This window comes from Apaloderma vittatum, unplaced genomic scaffold (genome assembly GCF_000703405.1).
Source record: "Apaloderma vittatum isolate BGI_N311 unplaced genomic scaffold, ASM70340v1 scaffold18644, whole genome shotgun sequence".
Taxonomy (NCBI): domain Eukaryota; kingdom Metazoa; phylum Chordata; class Aves; order Trogoniformes; family Trogonidae; genus Apaloderma; species Apaloderma vittatum.
In genome coordinates, this window is record NW_009714557.1 from 8,106 (window position 1) to 24,133 (window position 16,028).

General features: G+C 40.2%; 1 protein-coding gene across 3 annotated transcripts in view; it reads left to right on the forward strand.

Moving 5' to 3' along the window:
* Positions 1-3,412: 3,412 nt before the first annotated feature.
* CLIP1 (CAP-GLY domain containing linker protein 1) overlaps positions 3,413-16,028 on the forward strand; it is a 57,018-nt gene continuing 44,402 nt past the window's right edge. For all 3 annotated transcript variants that reach the window (XM_009868818.1, XM_009868820.1, XM_009868821.1), the window contains exons 1-2: positions 3,413-3,506; positions 3,959-4,530. In XM_009868818.1, coding sequence (XP_009867120.1) covers positions 3,413-3,506; positions 3,959-4,530 — 666 coding nt within the window. The remainder of the gene's footprint in view (positions 3,507-3,958; positions 4,531-16,028) is intronic.

Sequence of the window (16,028 nt, forward strand, 5' to 3'; positions counted from 1 at the left end):
GAATAAGGATGTTGTTATTCAGCTAAAAGGGCCAATGCAGGGATTCCTGTCTACATTTGAAGATTTGTAGTGGTCAACACACGTTGCAATTCACTTGAAAATGTGATGTGTTTTCATATTGTCTGGTGTCACGTGTTTCCCAGTAATGGCACAAGTGTAGAGCTTGTGTTTAAAAATTTTTTTTTTTGCATGCAGTGAGAGTGTTGCTAGAACTTGTGGCCTTCTGAACACTTTAGTAGTGTGTATTATTGGAGCCTTTCTGCGCGTTTCCTTAGATTCCTGATAGGATCTTTCCAGCAGAGTTAATGGTATTGCCTGTTGGTTGGAAAGATTCTTTTTCAGGAGAGCTGAAGGAAGGAAGGGGAGCAAATTGAGACAAGCAGCTAGCTGCTCTCTCTTATGAGAACCAAAATGAGGTAATTGACATCTGGAGCCTGTTAGGGAATGCTGGAGTGCATAATGCTTAATAGCACTCGATGCAAATTTAGCTGCTTTCAGTGTTTTATAAATTCTGTTAGGAAATGCTGCTATGGAGGTCCTTTCTAAGACCAAAAGTTGCATTTTTCGCTGCTGCAACAGGGCAGTAATTTACCAAAATATGTTGCCTGTATCTTAGCAGGTTTTTAAATTAAGCTACAATTTCTGTAACTCTAAAACCAGAGCATGAGGGATTGTGTTACTTCTGGCCTATTTGAAGGCCTGTAGATTGAGAAAAGCAAATGACACAGCAAATATGAAAGCCATGACTGTGGAGAGCAAGATTAAAATATGAATGAGTACCCTGAGCCAGGAAATGTAATATTAGAACATTCTGACTTGCTGTTGAGCAGAGGTTTGTTAAACATCTGTTAATAAATAATTATTTGAAACTGGCAATATGTAACTTGGGGTGGGGGTAATTTAGCCTTTGTTTTCTTTTAATTCGCCTATCCATGCACAATATAGATGTGTATTACCTGTGTGGTGCTGCAATGCTCATTGGAGGTAAAAAAGAAAAAGTGTATATGGAAAATAATGGCAGGATACAGTCAGACAGCTTCTAGATTCCTGGTTTTAGGAGGGCAGCCTTTTTAAGGAGCACTTGCATTGGCTCAAACGAGGTGCTTGAATTTCCATAAATGTGGTGTTTGGCACTGACAGAGAAGCTAAAAAGAACTGACCTCGGTACTCAGAGTTGTGTAGTTGTACCAAATCCTTCTATATCACGTGCAGTTTTTCCATTCCATGGTGTCGATGGCTTGAGGGACGTGATGGAGGCGCGCGTGGAGATCCTGGCGTCGGTGGGAAGGGAGCAGGACCTGCAGCGTGAGGAAGAATAGGTCGGTAGCGTGTGTATAAGAGAGCAAAGGAAGGCGTTTCATGTCCTTGATGTGTTTTTAGAAGATTACTTAAAAAATATGAGGAAATTCAGATTTAGCAGGGAGGGCAGGTATGCAGTAGGAGAGAAAAACCTCCCCTGTGTTCCTCTTGGATCCAAAGTGACGTCTTATGCGATCCTCTCGGCCTGTAGAGCTGTGTGCCTCCCAGTTCTTTCATGACTTGCTGATATTTCATGTCTGTCCTTCTGCTTTGATTTTAGAGAGTCAACTCAGCTTTCATGTTCACAAACATGAAAGCTCCCACTTGAAAATTAATAGTAAACTGGCACACATCTTGCAAAAACAATGGGGAAATCAGTAGTCATAACTGTGGCTGGGTGGGTGACATACTTCTGGCAATGCTAGGGAAAAAACGATCAGAAATCTTCGCAGCGCTACTTCAAAGTTTTCGTGGCGCATAACTTAAATTGTAGACAAACGTCATACATCCAAGCTGGTAATTAATGCTTCTTTAAAGTATAACATTTTTGCAGCCTTCTTAGAAAATGCCATGAGTTTGGCAAATAGCATAAGAAATGTTTCTCTTTGATATTTAGGGTCACAGAGCAGCGTGCCTGATGCTTTCCTTACTTTTTTTTTCTTTCCCCCACAGTGAATTGATTTTTAGGAACACTAATGTGCTGCCTGTTAATAATACATGAAGGGTAAAGCTTATACTGGTAGGTGGAAGACACTGCTGGCTTTTTTTCTTTAGTCTTCCTTCCTGCAGCAGAGCAGTCCCTCCTTTTTGCCTTTAAACACACCTCACGCCCAGTACGCACACCTGAGCTCTTCTAATTATGGGTTTGGAAAGTCTGTGATGGGGGGCAACTTTCTGCCTGTGCCTGTGTACTCATCCCTGCCCAAATGCTGAGTGACCAGCAGGACCGAGACCTGCTTTTACAGTTCTTGTTTGTCATGTTGGGAGCAAACAGTTGAGCAAACAGTCTGTTGCTACATGTCTACATTTCCTTTTTTTTTTTGGTTTGTTTGTTTAGATGCGTGCTGTGTTGTGGTTTTTTTTTTAAGTGGGCATAGCTGGTTTGGCAGTGCCTTTATAGATAAAGCTGGGCAAACAACCAAGCTGTATTTGTGCAGAGCAGTTTATGCTTTTGAAGGTGGTGCAGAAGTTGCACTTTGGCTTTGAAATTACAGTATAAGAAAAAAAAAACATAGATTTTTCGTTACAGCCGAAAGAGCCTTTGTAAAGCTTTTGTAATCAGAAGGAAGGTGCCGTCTGTGGCAGAACCCTCATGACATAGTTCCATGAAAAGCTTAGAGCTGGCTTCCAAGTCCGAGCAGCGCTCTATCCTAGCAACGTCGGTCGGGAAGAGTCCCTCCTCCTCTTTCCAGAGGAGCAGAGCTGGGGCACTGTGTTGGGGACTGCGAGCCAGCGTATCTTGTGATCTAAAAGATCGCAAGCAGCTGAGGTGGATGTTTACTTTTTAACTCTCATCCTCCAACTCTCTTGGTCATTTGTAGTTTTCCAGTCACTTATAAACCTTATTCTTCTTATCCTGAAATCCCTGGTTCTCTTGGCTTCCCTTGCAGGGAGTTCTCTGGTCTCAGGTTGTTTTTGCTGAGATGTTGCAATACTTGACAAATGTGACCGAGAACAGTAGGGTGTGCAGAATGGTTTTATCTATTTGTAATGTTAGAAATGCTGTTAAGGGTATTGTTTTTCTTACTTAAAATAGCCTTTCAGTTTAAAGCTCAAGCTGAATACAGCAGCATTCAGTGAAGTGAGCTGTTCTGATGCTTTAGGTTCAGCCTTGGTGTCTTTTAATAGAAAATGGCCTACAGAAGATGAGGGTTTGGAAATGCCTCTGGATGTTACTGTAAAGCATCCTCTGTCATGCATTTCATACAAAGACGAGGTGTATGTGTAGAAATATCTGCTGCAGGAGTTCAAACACTGACTCTTGTTCCATGTCTAATGTTTTTATATACAGGTTTATTCCAGAGTGGGAGAAACTAGAGTAATATAATTTATCCATGTTTGGAAAAAGATAGTTGCTACGCACGGAGAGGATTAACACTGGTCTTGCAAAAAGATGAGTATGTTGAAACCAAGTGGACTTAAGGCTCCTTCAAAGACCATCAAACATGGGAGTACGTTGCTGAAAACACCCACACCTGTTGCAGCTGGTAAGGAGTATTTAAATGTCTTAGCTTTTTTGTTATTCACCTTGTAGCAAAAAGTACCTTGCAGGCTATTTTTACTATTTACGCCAAAGTCTTTTTACTTGTATTTCTGATCTAAAAAATGAAGTTATTAATTGGATTTGATGAAGCAGTTTTCCTTGAAGAAACCTTGTCATGATAAAAAGGACTGGGTAGCTTTTGAGGTAACACTTGTAAACTTAACAAGATTTTTACCAAAACCTACATTAAATGCATTCAATGCCTCTGTCCTTAGATTTGGAGTTATTATATTCCTGAGGTTACAGTGTTTTCAAACCAAGAAAATTTCAAATTGTGCTCTTCCTTCCAGAAATCATGTTTTTCCAAATGCTTATTACACTGAAACTGAGTAATTCTACTGTCTAGAATATTCATGTATTTGATTCCTGTTGCTTTCTCATTTTGCTTGATTCCAGCTCCAGCAGAAAAAGCAGCTTCCAGTGAAAAGACCTCAAGCACGACCACAGCAGATGCACATGAAGAGTTTGTGGATGATTTTCGAGTTGGGGAGCGCGTTTGGGTCAACGGAAACAAACCTGGCTTTATTCAGTTCCTCGGTGAAACACAGTTTGCTCCAGGGCAGTGGGCAGGGATCGTTCTAGATGAACCGATTGGTAAGAACGATGGCTCTGTGGCTGGAGTTCGCTATTTCCAATGTGAACCCTTGAGGGGAATATTTACAAGACCGTCAAAATTGACAAGAAAAGTGCTGACAGAAGATGAAGCCAATGGTACACAGACAGCTCATGCTTCTCGAGCTACGTCACCAACTTCCACGTCTGCTGCTAGTGTGGTGTCTGCGGCCGCTGCTGCGCTTCCGCCTTCAGGAATTCCACAGAAAACTTCCCCGCTTGCTGCTAAGGAGCATTCGACTCCTTCTCAGATTAGCAATCTTTCAAAAACTGCGAGTGAATCTATATCAAATCTATCTGAAGCCGGATCACTAAAGAAAGGAGAAAGGGAGCTCAAAATTGGAGATCGAGTTCTGGTAAGAGTCCTCAATGGCCCCCGTGATTGATTGATAAATTGTAACTTCTGCTAATACTCAGAACTATTTTACTGTTTCCTTGGTCAAAGCAATGTAAAATCGTGTTCTGGCTTTCTTTTCATTGGGTATCTTCTGTAGACAAACTCTTTGCGTGCAGTAGGAAGATCTTTACACTACCAAAGTAAAATGGTTAATTTGACAGGATTGAATCCATTGTGTTTTGCCAGGTTTTAAAAAACATTTAACAACGTATTTGTAGCTTCTCATTGCATAACCACAAGAATATACTGCTGTGCTAAATGAAAAATGAGCTTGTGAGATTTCCACAGAGATTTCCACAGAGATTTCCATTTCTCTTCTGAGCTATTCAGGACCGTGTCTTTAGAAAGCAAACAGTTCAATAACTGATTGTTCCCCTGCCTTGGTGATAGGCAGCGACAGAAGTAGTCACGTAATGCTGCTGATCACCCAGGAATTACGTGTTCCGTTGGTGATGTGCCATGTTACTTGGCTGCCCTTCCTAAAATTAAGAGCCATAGATGTCTCTGCTGATGGATCATTTCACTATTTTAAAAGGGAGTTAAGTTTTATTAGTTTAAGCATTTCTTAAAAGATAATTTTGTGTACCTTTTCTGTTTTGATCAATGTAATACAACATTGGTCATTTTCAATAACTGATTTGACATACACCTACTGAAAAAGGTGGGAAACTTTGCCTTGAAATACTAGGTTTTTCTTGAAAAGGCAGTAGAGATATGGAAATACATTATTTATATTGTTCTTTACTGAAGACTGTAGGTATTTACCCTTTAAAGATAACCAGAATGATATTTCTATGTCTGTGATCACTGATTTTTACTTGTGCGTGTCATTAAGCTGAAGAATTAATTGCCTTACTGCTATCTTGATACAATCTTCTTATATTCATAATGTATTTTTTTTTTTAATTTCCCTTATGTAAAAAAAAAAAGAAAGAACAGGAACAAATGCCCTGGCACAGAAAGCATTTCTCGGGTCACTGTAGGAACTTCGTGTAAAAAAAAAAAAACAACAAAAAAAACCCCTCTCATTAATTTTATTGTTTGTCCTGCACTGCGGCACCAAATAATGATTAATGAAGATGAATTTATTTGTTTTGGCAAGAATTTGACTTGTCCTTCTATGTAAGGAGATCTTAAAACCTAGGGCCAGGTTGAAGAGAAGGAGACTAAGGTGAAGCGAGGGCAGGGCTTGGCTGACAGCTAGTTGGGCTGAGATGCGTTTTCTTGGAGCGGCAGTGGAAACAAAGATTTACCGTTTATCCCTAGCTATTTCTGTCAGAGGCTAGAGCCATGTCCTCTTCCAATCTGTCGGGTTTTTTAACTACTTGTTTGCTTTTTCTCAGGGGTCTTTGCAAGATCTTCGGGGACATCCTGTTTGTGTAGGAAGGTTTGCTGATACCTCTGAAGGCATCGCTCTACCTGTCCTGTGTCTTTATTAGAGCTTGTTGCAGAAGCAGCATATCCAAACTGACACATTTGGATAGTATTAAGGTCCCAAATTCTGTTTGTTAAGTAGAACAGGTTAAACTTAGTATTTCATCCTCCCTACTTCCTCTGTTTGCCTTCAGTCTTCCTGTTGAGTCATCAAATTGTAGGTTGAGGTTTTGGTGCAATTCCTAGCACGGCAGGAGGGTGATGCATACGTGTAATTTTTATGCTAGTCTGAGATTATATAGACACAGGAATATGAATGTTACACAGACGGGATTCTTCTCTGCTGTTTTTTTACCCTTTTTGGGTCTTGTACTAATTTTTTGCAGTTGATTCCAGCCTCTGCTGATATAATTTCTAATAATAATTCACATGTGGATGTCTCAAATGGCCGCATTGGTGCAAATAATGGTAAACTTGGCTGGATAATCCATTTATCTGTTAAATTTTTTTCTTCTCTGCAACTGAACTCCTGTCCAGCACTATGCACTGCAGAATTGAGCTGTTAGTGAGTAATTGCTCCTCAGAGCCTAGAGCTAGCATCGGTTGTTGGGAAAGACCTGCCTGTCACTTGCTGCAGCTTGCCTAGTCGTTCCAGCTCCTTCCAAGGTACAAACACAGCGAGACTGTTCCATATAATTTGGTTTTTATTTATAATTTAACTTTTCAGTAACGTGTTATGCAAGAGGATGAGAGGCTCACTGGAATTTCTAAGTCCCAGCTCAGCACAGAATTTCCCCTCGAAGCGACTGTCATAGCCCTGAGACATGCTCCAGCCTGACCATCCCATTGCAGAACTCCAGCTACTAAACGCTGCCCCTGTTGATGAGTTCTTGCAGCTTGGGCTGGCTGCTCCCGAATACTTTGGGAAGGCTCTCGGCGCAATAGCAACGCTGTGATGATTATGGATATAGGAGCAAAACGACTGCTGAGAATTGCGTCTTGAAAGCAGTGAGCCTCCAGCAGGGTAGAATTGCAGTTCAGCAGCACAATGAATTCATGATAGACAAAAGATCATTTAGGAGTCTTATTAAAAAACTGGAAAAGTATGTCCTTAAGGGCAGATTTGTAGATAGGTAAGAACTAGCTCGTCAGCTAAGATTGCATTCGAGAATGGACTTCAGATGTGGCTCGACCTCGTTGATCTTGGTGTGGGATCTTAGGGTGTGGAGCGTTACTGCAATCTGTTAGTTTTTTTTCCTCTAACTTTGATGTCCAAATGTACTTGGTAAGAGTTACTTTGAACGGAGCTGTTCTTTTTTTTTCTTATTTTTATTGGCGGCTGGCTTTTTTTGGATGATACCTCAAATACAAAAGGCAAAATGATACAGCTTGCTTTTACTGCTTAGCAAGAAACGAGGCCATTCTCAACTGTTTAAATGCCAGAGAAACGTGTTTACCAATTCGCAACTCAACTCTGCTTCTTTTTTCCGTTACGCAAATGTGAATGTGACAGAAATTTGTTGAACCCGAGATGTTGGGTTCGAAGCATGTGTGGATAGAAAAAAATGGCTTAGGCTTTTTTTCTTATTCCTTTGATCTCCAGTTGTTTCACCAGTCTTTCGTGCGTTTGAAGTTAGAATTACTTAATGCTACATGGTCTCATATGAAGAGTCCCCCCCAAGCTTCTAGAGAAGTGTCTTGAAAAAATATATGGACTTATTAGGAAAGAAAGCTTCCAATGGATGAATTCCTGATGGATGGTTTATGGGATGACTTACTTGGATTCAGACAGGTGCCATACGGGATTTTTCCTTAATTCAGATAATGTTAGGGAGAATAGTAGTTATATACAAACTAAGCATTTGGGACACTCATTCAAATGCTTGACAGAGAAAAGAAATTCCACTGCAAAAAATAAGTAGAGTTGCGAAATGATTGCCTGTAATATTCTCAAACGCGGGCTTGCTTGGAGTATCTCCTCTGAGGTTGTGCTGAATAACACAATAGATGTGGAGACGAAAAGATGCAAAAGCAAGCAAGGGGGATAGAAAACATCTTTTTCCAAAAGAGCTTGTATGTTAAAAAACAATAAAAGTTTCGTTAACATCAAAACAGACAGACAGTGCTTCAAGGTATGTGATATATCAGCTGAGCTGTGTTCCTGTGGCTGCCTGCAGAAAAATATTTGTAGCAGTTTTGCTGCAGCAGCCACCTACAACTTTTTCTTTTGTTTTCCCTTAGTTTGAAGAAGATGTGTTCTAGGCCATTAAATCGAGTTACAAACATCAGAAAAATAGTTCCCATTAGACATTAATGTCCCTAAGGGAGATACAACAACCGTGGAGAAATTCACATTGTCCTGTTTTCTTAGAAGTTCTTTTTCTTGAGATTCTGGAGGAGTCAAAGCAAATCAAACTAAGTGAAGTGAATATATGAGCTGAACATACACCCAGAATGGAGGTTGCAGTGCAAAAGGAGAGGTCCTTTAGCTTTCTGTAGTTCCTCCTCAAAGACGATTGGGTTAAAAGAGCACGCAAGCTCTCTGCTGTCTTGGAAATCTCTGATGAGAAGTCTGTCTCCCTCAAATCCTGGTACAGCTGAGCTATATCCACCGAGCATGGTCTTAATTGTTTAGTTGACCTAAAGCTGAGCAGTAGTTTTCTTTTCACTATCAAATATTTGGAAATACTTCCTGTTAGTATGTAGAAATGTTGAAAATAGACGAAAATAAAGTATGCATTTAAAAAAAAAAAATAAGTATTTCCGATATGTAACCCCTTATTATTTAGCTTTTCCTTTGTTGCCTTGAAGTATAACTTTTACTGGGAAAATACAGTAGAGCTAAAGCGAAAAAAGAATAATTAATGCAAAGAGCAATTCAAATAGCTCTATATTAACCATCATTTCCATTCTGAGCATCTGAAGTACATTCTGGAATCTGGATATGATTTAGTTACTAGAGGACCTTAACAGCCTGATCTCATATTTGGGGGTTGCGGCAAAGTAGGAAGCGTTGGTGTGGAAATCTGCACTCTGTTCATTGTACTCGTCCAGCCTTTACTGGGTTAATGCTGAGCGTGAGGTCTTTAACACCACTGGGATTGATTTGCCTGCTGAGAATCAGGCTACACTTTCAGCATTTTGAACTTTGCATGAATAAGAATTCCTGTGCAAAAGTGATCACTGCTTGTGCCCGTGGAAGTGTTATCGCTAGGTACCAAACCAGATGGGGAAAGAATAACCGCAAAACTAATTCAGGGAACAAATTAGTTTCAGGCTAAACCAGTTTCTATTTCCTCTTTGAGTTGCAGCCAGAGAACCTGTTTGCCCTGGGATTGCAAACACTTAGGTGTTACACTTTAAGAGCCCAGTGCAGAGCTGAATTTAAAAAAAACAAATAAACAAAAAGCCTTGAACTAACCAACCAAACCCAGAAACCTGCCTTGTGTGGCAGCCTTTGCACCTACCAGAAGTTGAAGCAGCTTCGAGAGCATCTTCGGCTTTTTCCCAGAGGGAGCAGATGCTGTGTTTTAAATAAATAAATAAAAATCTTATCAACCTAAGGGGCCTTAGCCTTCTCAAGGGATTAAAGTGCTTTCATTCATTTAACCAGTTACAGCTTCATCATGCTCTGCCAAATCTTCTGCTTCTGGAGCTGAGCTCTAAAGCTGGAACTTGGGCCTCTGGCCATATGTTCCCAAAAGGCTGCAAACTAGATTTACAGCATGTGCTGATGTGGCTTTTTGCAAAGTTATTCTCTGTGCATGAGTAACATCTAATTTTTTCTTACTGTCTGTTTTACACTGTAAATTCTTTCTTGCTTTTCTGTTTCTTGCTTTTTTCTTTCTTTACTGGTGTAGTAAGGAAAGACTGATAGGAGATTATTGTCAGATTTGCTTCCACCCATGTAACCTATCTTCAAGTAAAGGTGGCGTAAGGCTGTCAACTGATTAAATTCCAGGGCTCTTAACAGCAACAAAGGGGAAGAGAAACTGCATGTGGAGCAAAGTTTTTCCCTTTAGAAGTAATCCTGCATTGTCCCTGTAGTATTTTTAAGTTTTCCATTTCCTAGTTTCTGTAACATTCTGAATAGAAACAACATTCTGAATAGAAAATGTGCTTCTGCGTTAAAAATCCAGAATAGTCAGCATTTAAATTTAGAAAAACAAATACTCATTAGCGTTGTTAGAGTTAAAGGAATGCAGAAATATCTTGCCACAGTGCATACAATGATAGAAAAGGAAGAAAAATTTGGAAGTTGAGACCCTGCAATTGCTGTGTGCTCTGCTGGGACCAGCCCCTCCTGAGCCTCGTTTATTGAATGTTCTCCAGTGCTCAGTCACGCTTTGGGGTTATCCTTAAGCTGAGTTGACTGTAAGCTATTTTGCTGCCTTTGTCATGTTAAGTCAAGGATAACAGTAATTCGTATATTTATGGATGTGTATTTTTATGTATGTATATTTAGACATACTAGTTTGGATACTGTGAAGGATAATGTAGATGAGTTTACAAAGTGGTTGGTGCAGCGTGAAATACTCGTGTGAGAGTGCAGCTGAAGGACAGGGTATCCAAAGGCTTTGTCTGGGATTCATTACTCCGGATGATTTTTTTAGTGCAGACCTTAGTTTGTTTTTAATGTTACTTTTAAATGTTTTTCAGGACACATTGTTACCTCTCTGCTCACAGATAAATAAAATGTCAGATTTACCTGACTGCAGCAAGGTATGAGTTGTATCTAGCTGTGAGTCATTTTGTTTTGGCAACTCTGTATTTTAACTTAAATTTACATGTGAGTTGCTGGGATGTAAGGACAGCAGTAAGTGACAGGCTTTGTTAATAGTTTCTTCATTACGGAATGGGGTTTTTCTGTGTATGTGTGTGGACTCCCTGTCTCCCTTCCCCTCCCCCTGCCTTCCCAAGGGGAGTGATATCCAGGAACATGTTGTCCTTGGTTGTTTCAACACAGGATGGGCGAAAGAACTATTTATTTATTTACTTATTTTAGTCTTCGCATTTGCAGCTTTTTTTTTTTTTTTGTGGTGGCAGATTCACGTGTGGCTTTTGTAGTATGGAATTACTGTTAGTTATTTGTGTTGCTTCCTTTCTGACTGACTGAGTTGATTGCATGACCTGAACTTCAGTAGCACACAATTTTTAATTATTAAATTCTTCTGGAAGTGAAGAGTGGTAAGATAGCACCGTGTCTGTTTGAGTGTCTTATTGCACATGAGCTCTTTTGCCCAGTTTGGCCTTTGCTTTTGGATTTGCAAATCAACTGCAACCAAATTGGGTAGAAACTTAAGAGATTTCAAAGAAAAGTTCTTCCAAGTTTCATGGAAATGGCCAAATAGAAAGTAGAGAATCTAACCACCCATTTTGGAAAAGCTGCAGTTTGCCTTCACAGATTTTTGCATGTCAGAGAATCCACATGATCAAAGTCTTGTCTAAATACTGTTCCCATCAATAGAAATAGCTGTAGTCACTCTTGCATTTTCAGATAGTGAAGTCACTCAACCATAATATCCAACGCCACAGGAAAACTGACATCGTTAATCCTGCTATTCACAGAATTGCTACTTTGAAAAATTTGAATTAGAGAAGCCAGTTTAGAGTTTAGTAGATGATCAAGGCATGACTGGAAGAGTACTAGAGCAAGTGTTGCATGTTGTCCAGATAATTGTAAAAGGAAATAGAAAAATCTGTGACACTGAACTATCTAATGTCAAGAAAATAAGACAGGTAAAAAGTGCTGGAGGATAGATGTTGGCAATTTTGTCAAACACATTTTACTTCTGTCTTTGAAACTAGACATTTAATGAAGAAAATTCTGTTGTGCGATGGGATTTTTTTTTTTTTTTTTAATCTTGAGTACTATCCAACAGACTAACTTCAAAATTAGTATTGGAGCGTATCGATCTATTACTTGGTACCACCATTGGATGTAGACAGTAGTTTGGATTTTCTTTGAGCTATTCAGTGCTTTGATCCATGCTCTGGACATAAGTGTAATTTATTCCTAATGAAACCTCTGGGCAGTCAGCTGGACAAATAACAATATGCATGGGGCGGTCCAGAGGGACTTGTTGTTTCAGCCACAGCTGGCCAAGCCATTGGTTGTGTTTTGCATTTGGTGGCAGAGTTGATGAGCCTAAGAATAAGAATATAAAGCGCGTAACAGCCGTGGGCACCCATCTGCTGGAGAGACTGAACAAGATCCAGGAGCTCAAGGTGCTGAAGGAGGAGTCTGTGGGTTGATGTGGCAGAAGGACCGATATGAAGATGCCCGGGACTCCAAGCGGTGCTCATCATGCTTTTGGTCACGACTTGAATACTCTTGTATAGTCCCATCCTTAGCTATTTGAAAAGCCCACTGGAAATGTTGGCGAGAATTCAGAGCACAGCTGCAAAATGACTCAAGCAAGAGAAAATATATTGCAGTAAATGATTTGAAGAACTCAATCAGTTTAATTTACCGAGAGAGGCGTCCTGCTTCAAACATGTGTTCCCGCGTGGTGAATGCTGGTTGCTGAAGAGCTCTGTAATCTTCTTCTAAATTAAAGCGAAATGAGAGTCACTGGCTAGAAGCCACAGTCAAATTCTTTTTATTTCAAATTTAAATGTGTTTCTAACAATGGAATGATTAACTATGAAAATAGACCGTCAGTGGAAGCATGTTTTCTGATGGGTATCAGCTCTGATCTCAAAACGTCAGCACGTACAGCTCGGAACTGTTACGGGCTAGTTACAGATGGAACAGGGTGACACATAAAGGCCTGTTTCAGGAGAGCCAGAGGAGATGATCTGACGGTTCCCTCTGGCCTCGAACGGGTGAACAAATCATTTAAATGCAGTTGATTTTGCCGGCTGGAAATGGTCCCTCGAAACTTTGAGCAACCAGAAAGAAGATTCTGATGAGTAGATCCCAGGTTTTTTGGAGGCAGCATGTGTGTGTTTGGATGGTTTTTGCGTTTTCAGGTGTTGCACGTTAGGGCTGCTGTGGTTTGACTGGGTCTGAAATGCCCAGTTTATGTGGCAAACACAGAAATATCCAAGAGATGCTTTCCAAGAGTCACCAGAAGTAAGTGCTTGGGCAGAAGGGGAGGCAGAGCAATTGTTAGTCACCTTTTAACTCTGCTCATCTGCTCTGAGGAAGTGATGCTGTTCCACTAACAAAGTTTCGGACAGTGGCTATCCTCTCTTCACAGAGATCTGTCTTTTCAGTGAATACTGTTTAAATAGCAGTGTCACTTTTTTACATCACCTCTTTTTTTTTTTCCCCCGAATTACACTGATTTGTTTCCGCCTTCTACCGATCTTTGGAAATGCAGCTCTAGAGACTTTCTCACAAAGTTTGACGTGCTCATCCTGATGCTCTTTCATTAGGAAGCTTTTACTGCTTCAGGTTTGCAAACCCGTTCTGGTATTTCACTTTCCGTTGCAGCAAATTAAGGTAAGCTTACGTATAATTTGATAAATGAAATTTAACAACTTCTTCCATGTTTTTGCCTTAACACTAGTGAATTCCGAGCAAATTTCCTCATGCCACAGTGTCCTGTAGCCTAACCTAGATTCTCTGACATACTACTGCTTTACATTTTACAGCTTGACTATATTGAGTCTGATAATAAAAAAAAGATCTGGCGGTTCTTTTCTCTGCTCCTTTTATTTAGTGACTTGCCTTAGCATGAATGAAGGTCATTGAAAACTGTCTGCATGATAGTGATGCCCTCATTTCCCATAGAACTTTTAGAAACTTTTTTATTAAACTTTTTTCCTGTTTCTTTTAGGAGCTCAGCTTTTTATTTTTTTAGATCTGCAAATGAAGCTTTTTTTTTTTGCATTTGGATTGAGGGGATTTTTTTACATTTGTTCGCTATAATTCTTACAATTAAAATTTCATAATGCTGTCATTCTGTAAGCACAATTCTTTTTTCGTAGTGGTATATACAGTTTAGTCAAGTCTCAGTCTTTTTCCCCCTTTAGAGCACTAAGTTTAACTTTGTATACACACAGCAACTTTTATCCCTGGAAAAGTCTTTACTATGCTGTGTTGTACAGTAGCTCCTCACATTGCACGACCAACCAAGCAAGTGATTATTTTCTTAAATCCTTTTAAGGTAGGCGTGTTGTCACGCGCAGAGTACTTCATTACAGCTGAAGACAAATATATTGTCTGGGAATGATTGCAAAGTCTTCAGTAGATTCAGGCTTCAGAGGACAACACCAACCCCGTGTTCAAAACTGAAGACTCTTACTTAAAACTGAGCAAAACTGCATATCTAGACTTTTGTCAGTGCTCTGAACACTTTGCAGCTACAGTGTACCCTCATTAGAGGACACACATTTCAGTATTTGCAGAAAGCAGAAATGTAGTAGCTGGTTATTCAGAGAAGCTTGATTAGGTTTGGAAAAAAAACAAAGACTTTGGCGTTCTTCCTTGCGTCTTGTTTTAAAATAACCCTGGTGCCATGGTTACAAGACTAGTCTCATCGCTGTTTCTCCTGGGGATCTCGTGTTGTGCATCCCCATATGTTCTCGGGATATGAATTCCTCCGTTTGCTCGCTCCTGCCGGGCCTTGGGTCACAGAACCCGTGCATGGTGCCGGCGATTGCTGTCGCAGCTGCGGTGGGCACTGGGCACTGCCAAAGGTTTTTGACTCGATCCTGTCCCCCGGTGTGTGATTCGGATGCAGTGTCTTCAAAATAAATGCTTCAAATACTTTAAATGCTTCAAAATAAATACATCTTGGGTTTGGGTTGTTTTGTTTTTTAACTAAATGTGGAAGATGAGCAGGGCCAAGGTATGAAACAAAAAGGACTATTCTGCACCCAAGTTTAATCTGTATTATCCGTGAGCTGGCATTACTTATCTAGAGATTTATTTAGTTTGAGTTGGAGGGAACAGATTGCAACAGTTTTTCCTGTCTCTGGGAGTCTTTGCATGTAGTTATCCTCTTCCACTCCAGTGCCTCAGCTTATGCCTCTTAGGTTCCTATGGGAAGGGTTTGTGTGTGTTTTAGTAATCAACTTGTTTATTGAGGAAAAACCAGACAAACAGCTACAGAACAACCCACCACCACCACTGCTACACAAAGCTGCAGTGCAGTTCCTTGGCCTGGCCAGGCAGTTCTGGAAGAGAAGCTGAGGAATCCTCTGTGCAAACCTGACTGTTGTCTTTGAAGGGATGCTCCTTATCTAGGCTATTGTTCTGCCTTTCCTGTCTGATTCCTTTAATGGCTTTTTTACAGCCTCTTTTGGTTTAACTCTGTTTGTTCAGGCAGCCAACAGTACAAAATTGAGTAAAGGAAGCAGTATGCACCGAACCAACCAGTCTTTTCACTTAAAGACGTCTTCCAAATTTCTCTTTAAATTAAAAAATAACAAAAAAAAGCCCAAAGTTGCTAGAGAAGGGCTAAGGAGGAGGAGAACTTGGAAAACCTAGTGTGAAGTTAATAGCACAGACACTTTCAGAGTGCTTAGTTAATTTTATGTTTGTCCTGAGGATAACAATATTTATCCTCTAGAAAAAGCAGGTTGTATCTGAGGATAATGTGTGTCAACTTAAGGGATAGTTCTTCCAGGAAATACTTTTAAAGAAATGTTATATATTCCTCTTTCACCACTGTGCCACTGAGATCTGAATTCCACGTGACTGTTCTGGCCAGTTATGATTCTTTTTCTCAAAGCCAGTACTCATGCTTGTTTTTTGAGAGGGTGAAGTTTGTCTGTTCTCTGCCAAGAACACCAAATACCAGATGTTCTACTAGTTACTATATTAGGCCAAGTCCTGATAACTGTAAACTTACTCCATGAAGAGTAATAATTTGCTACAGTGCCCCTGAAAGCAAGATAGAAAAGTTACCTGCAGATTAAATGTTGTTCAAGGCTGCCTCTGATGAGAGAGGAGAAGGGCACTGCTGCTTTAAAGGCGGACAAAAGGTGTCTCTCGGCTTTCTCATTTTAGTAGTATCAAAAAGGGTTCATTATTCTTCCCTGGTTTTCTGAGGCTTGTGTAGATTAGGAGTTATTCTTTTTTTCCAGTCAGCTGAAGCCTTGCGTTGCTGACGGAGCTGTCGGCTCTGG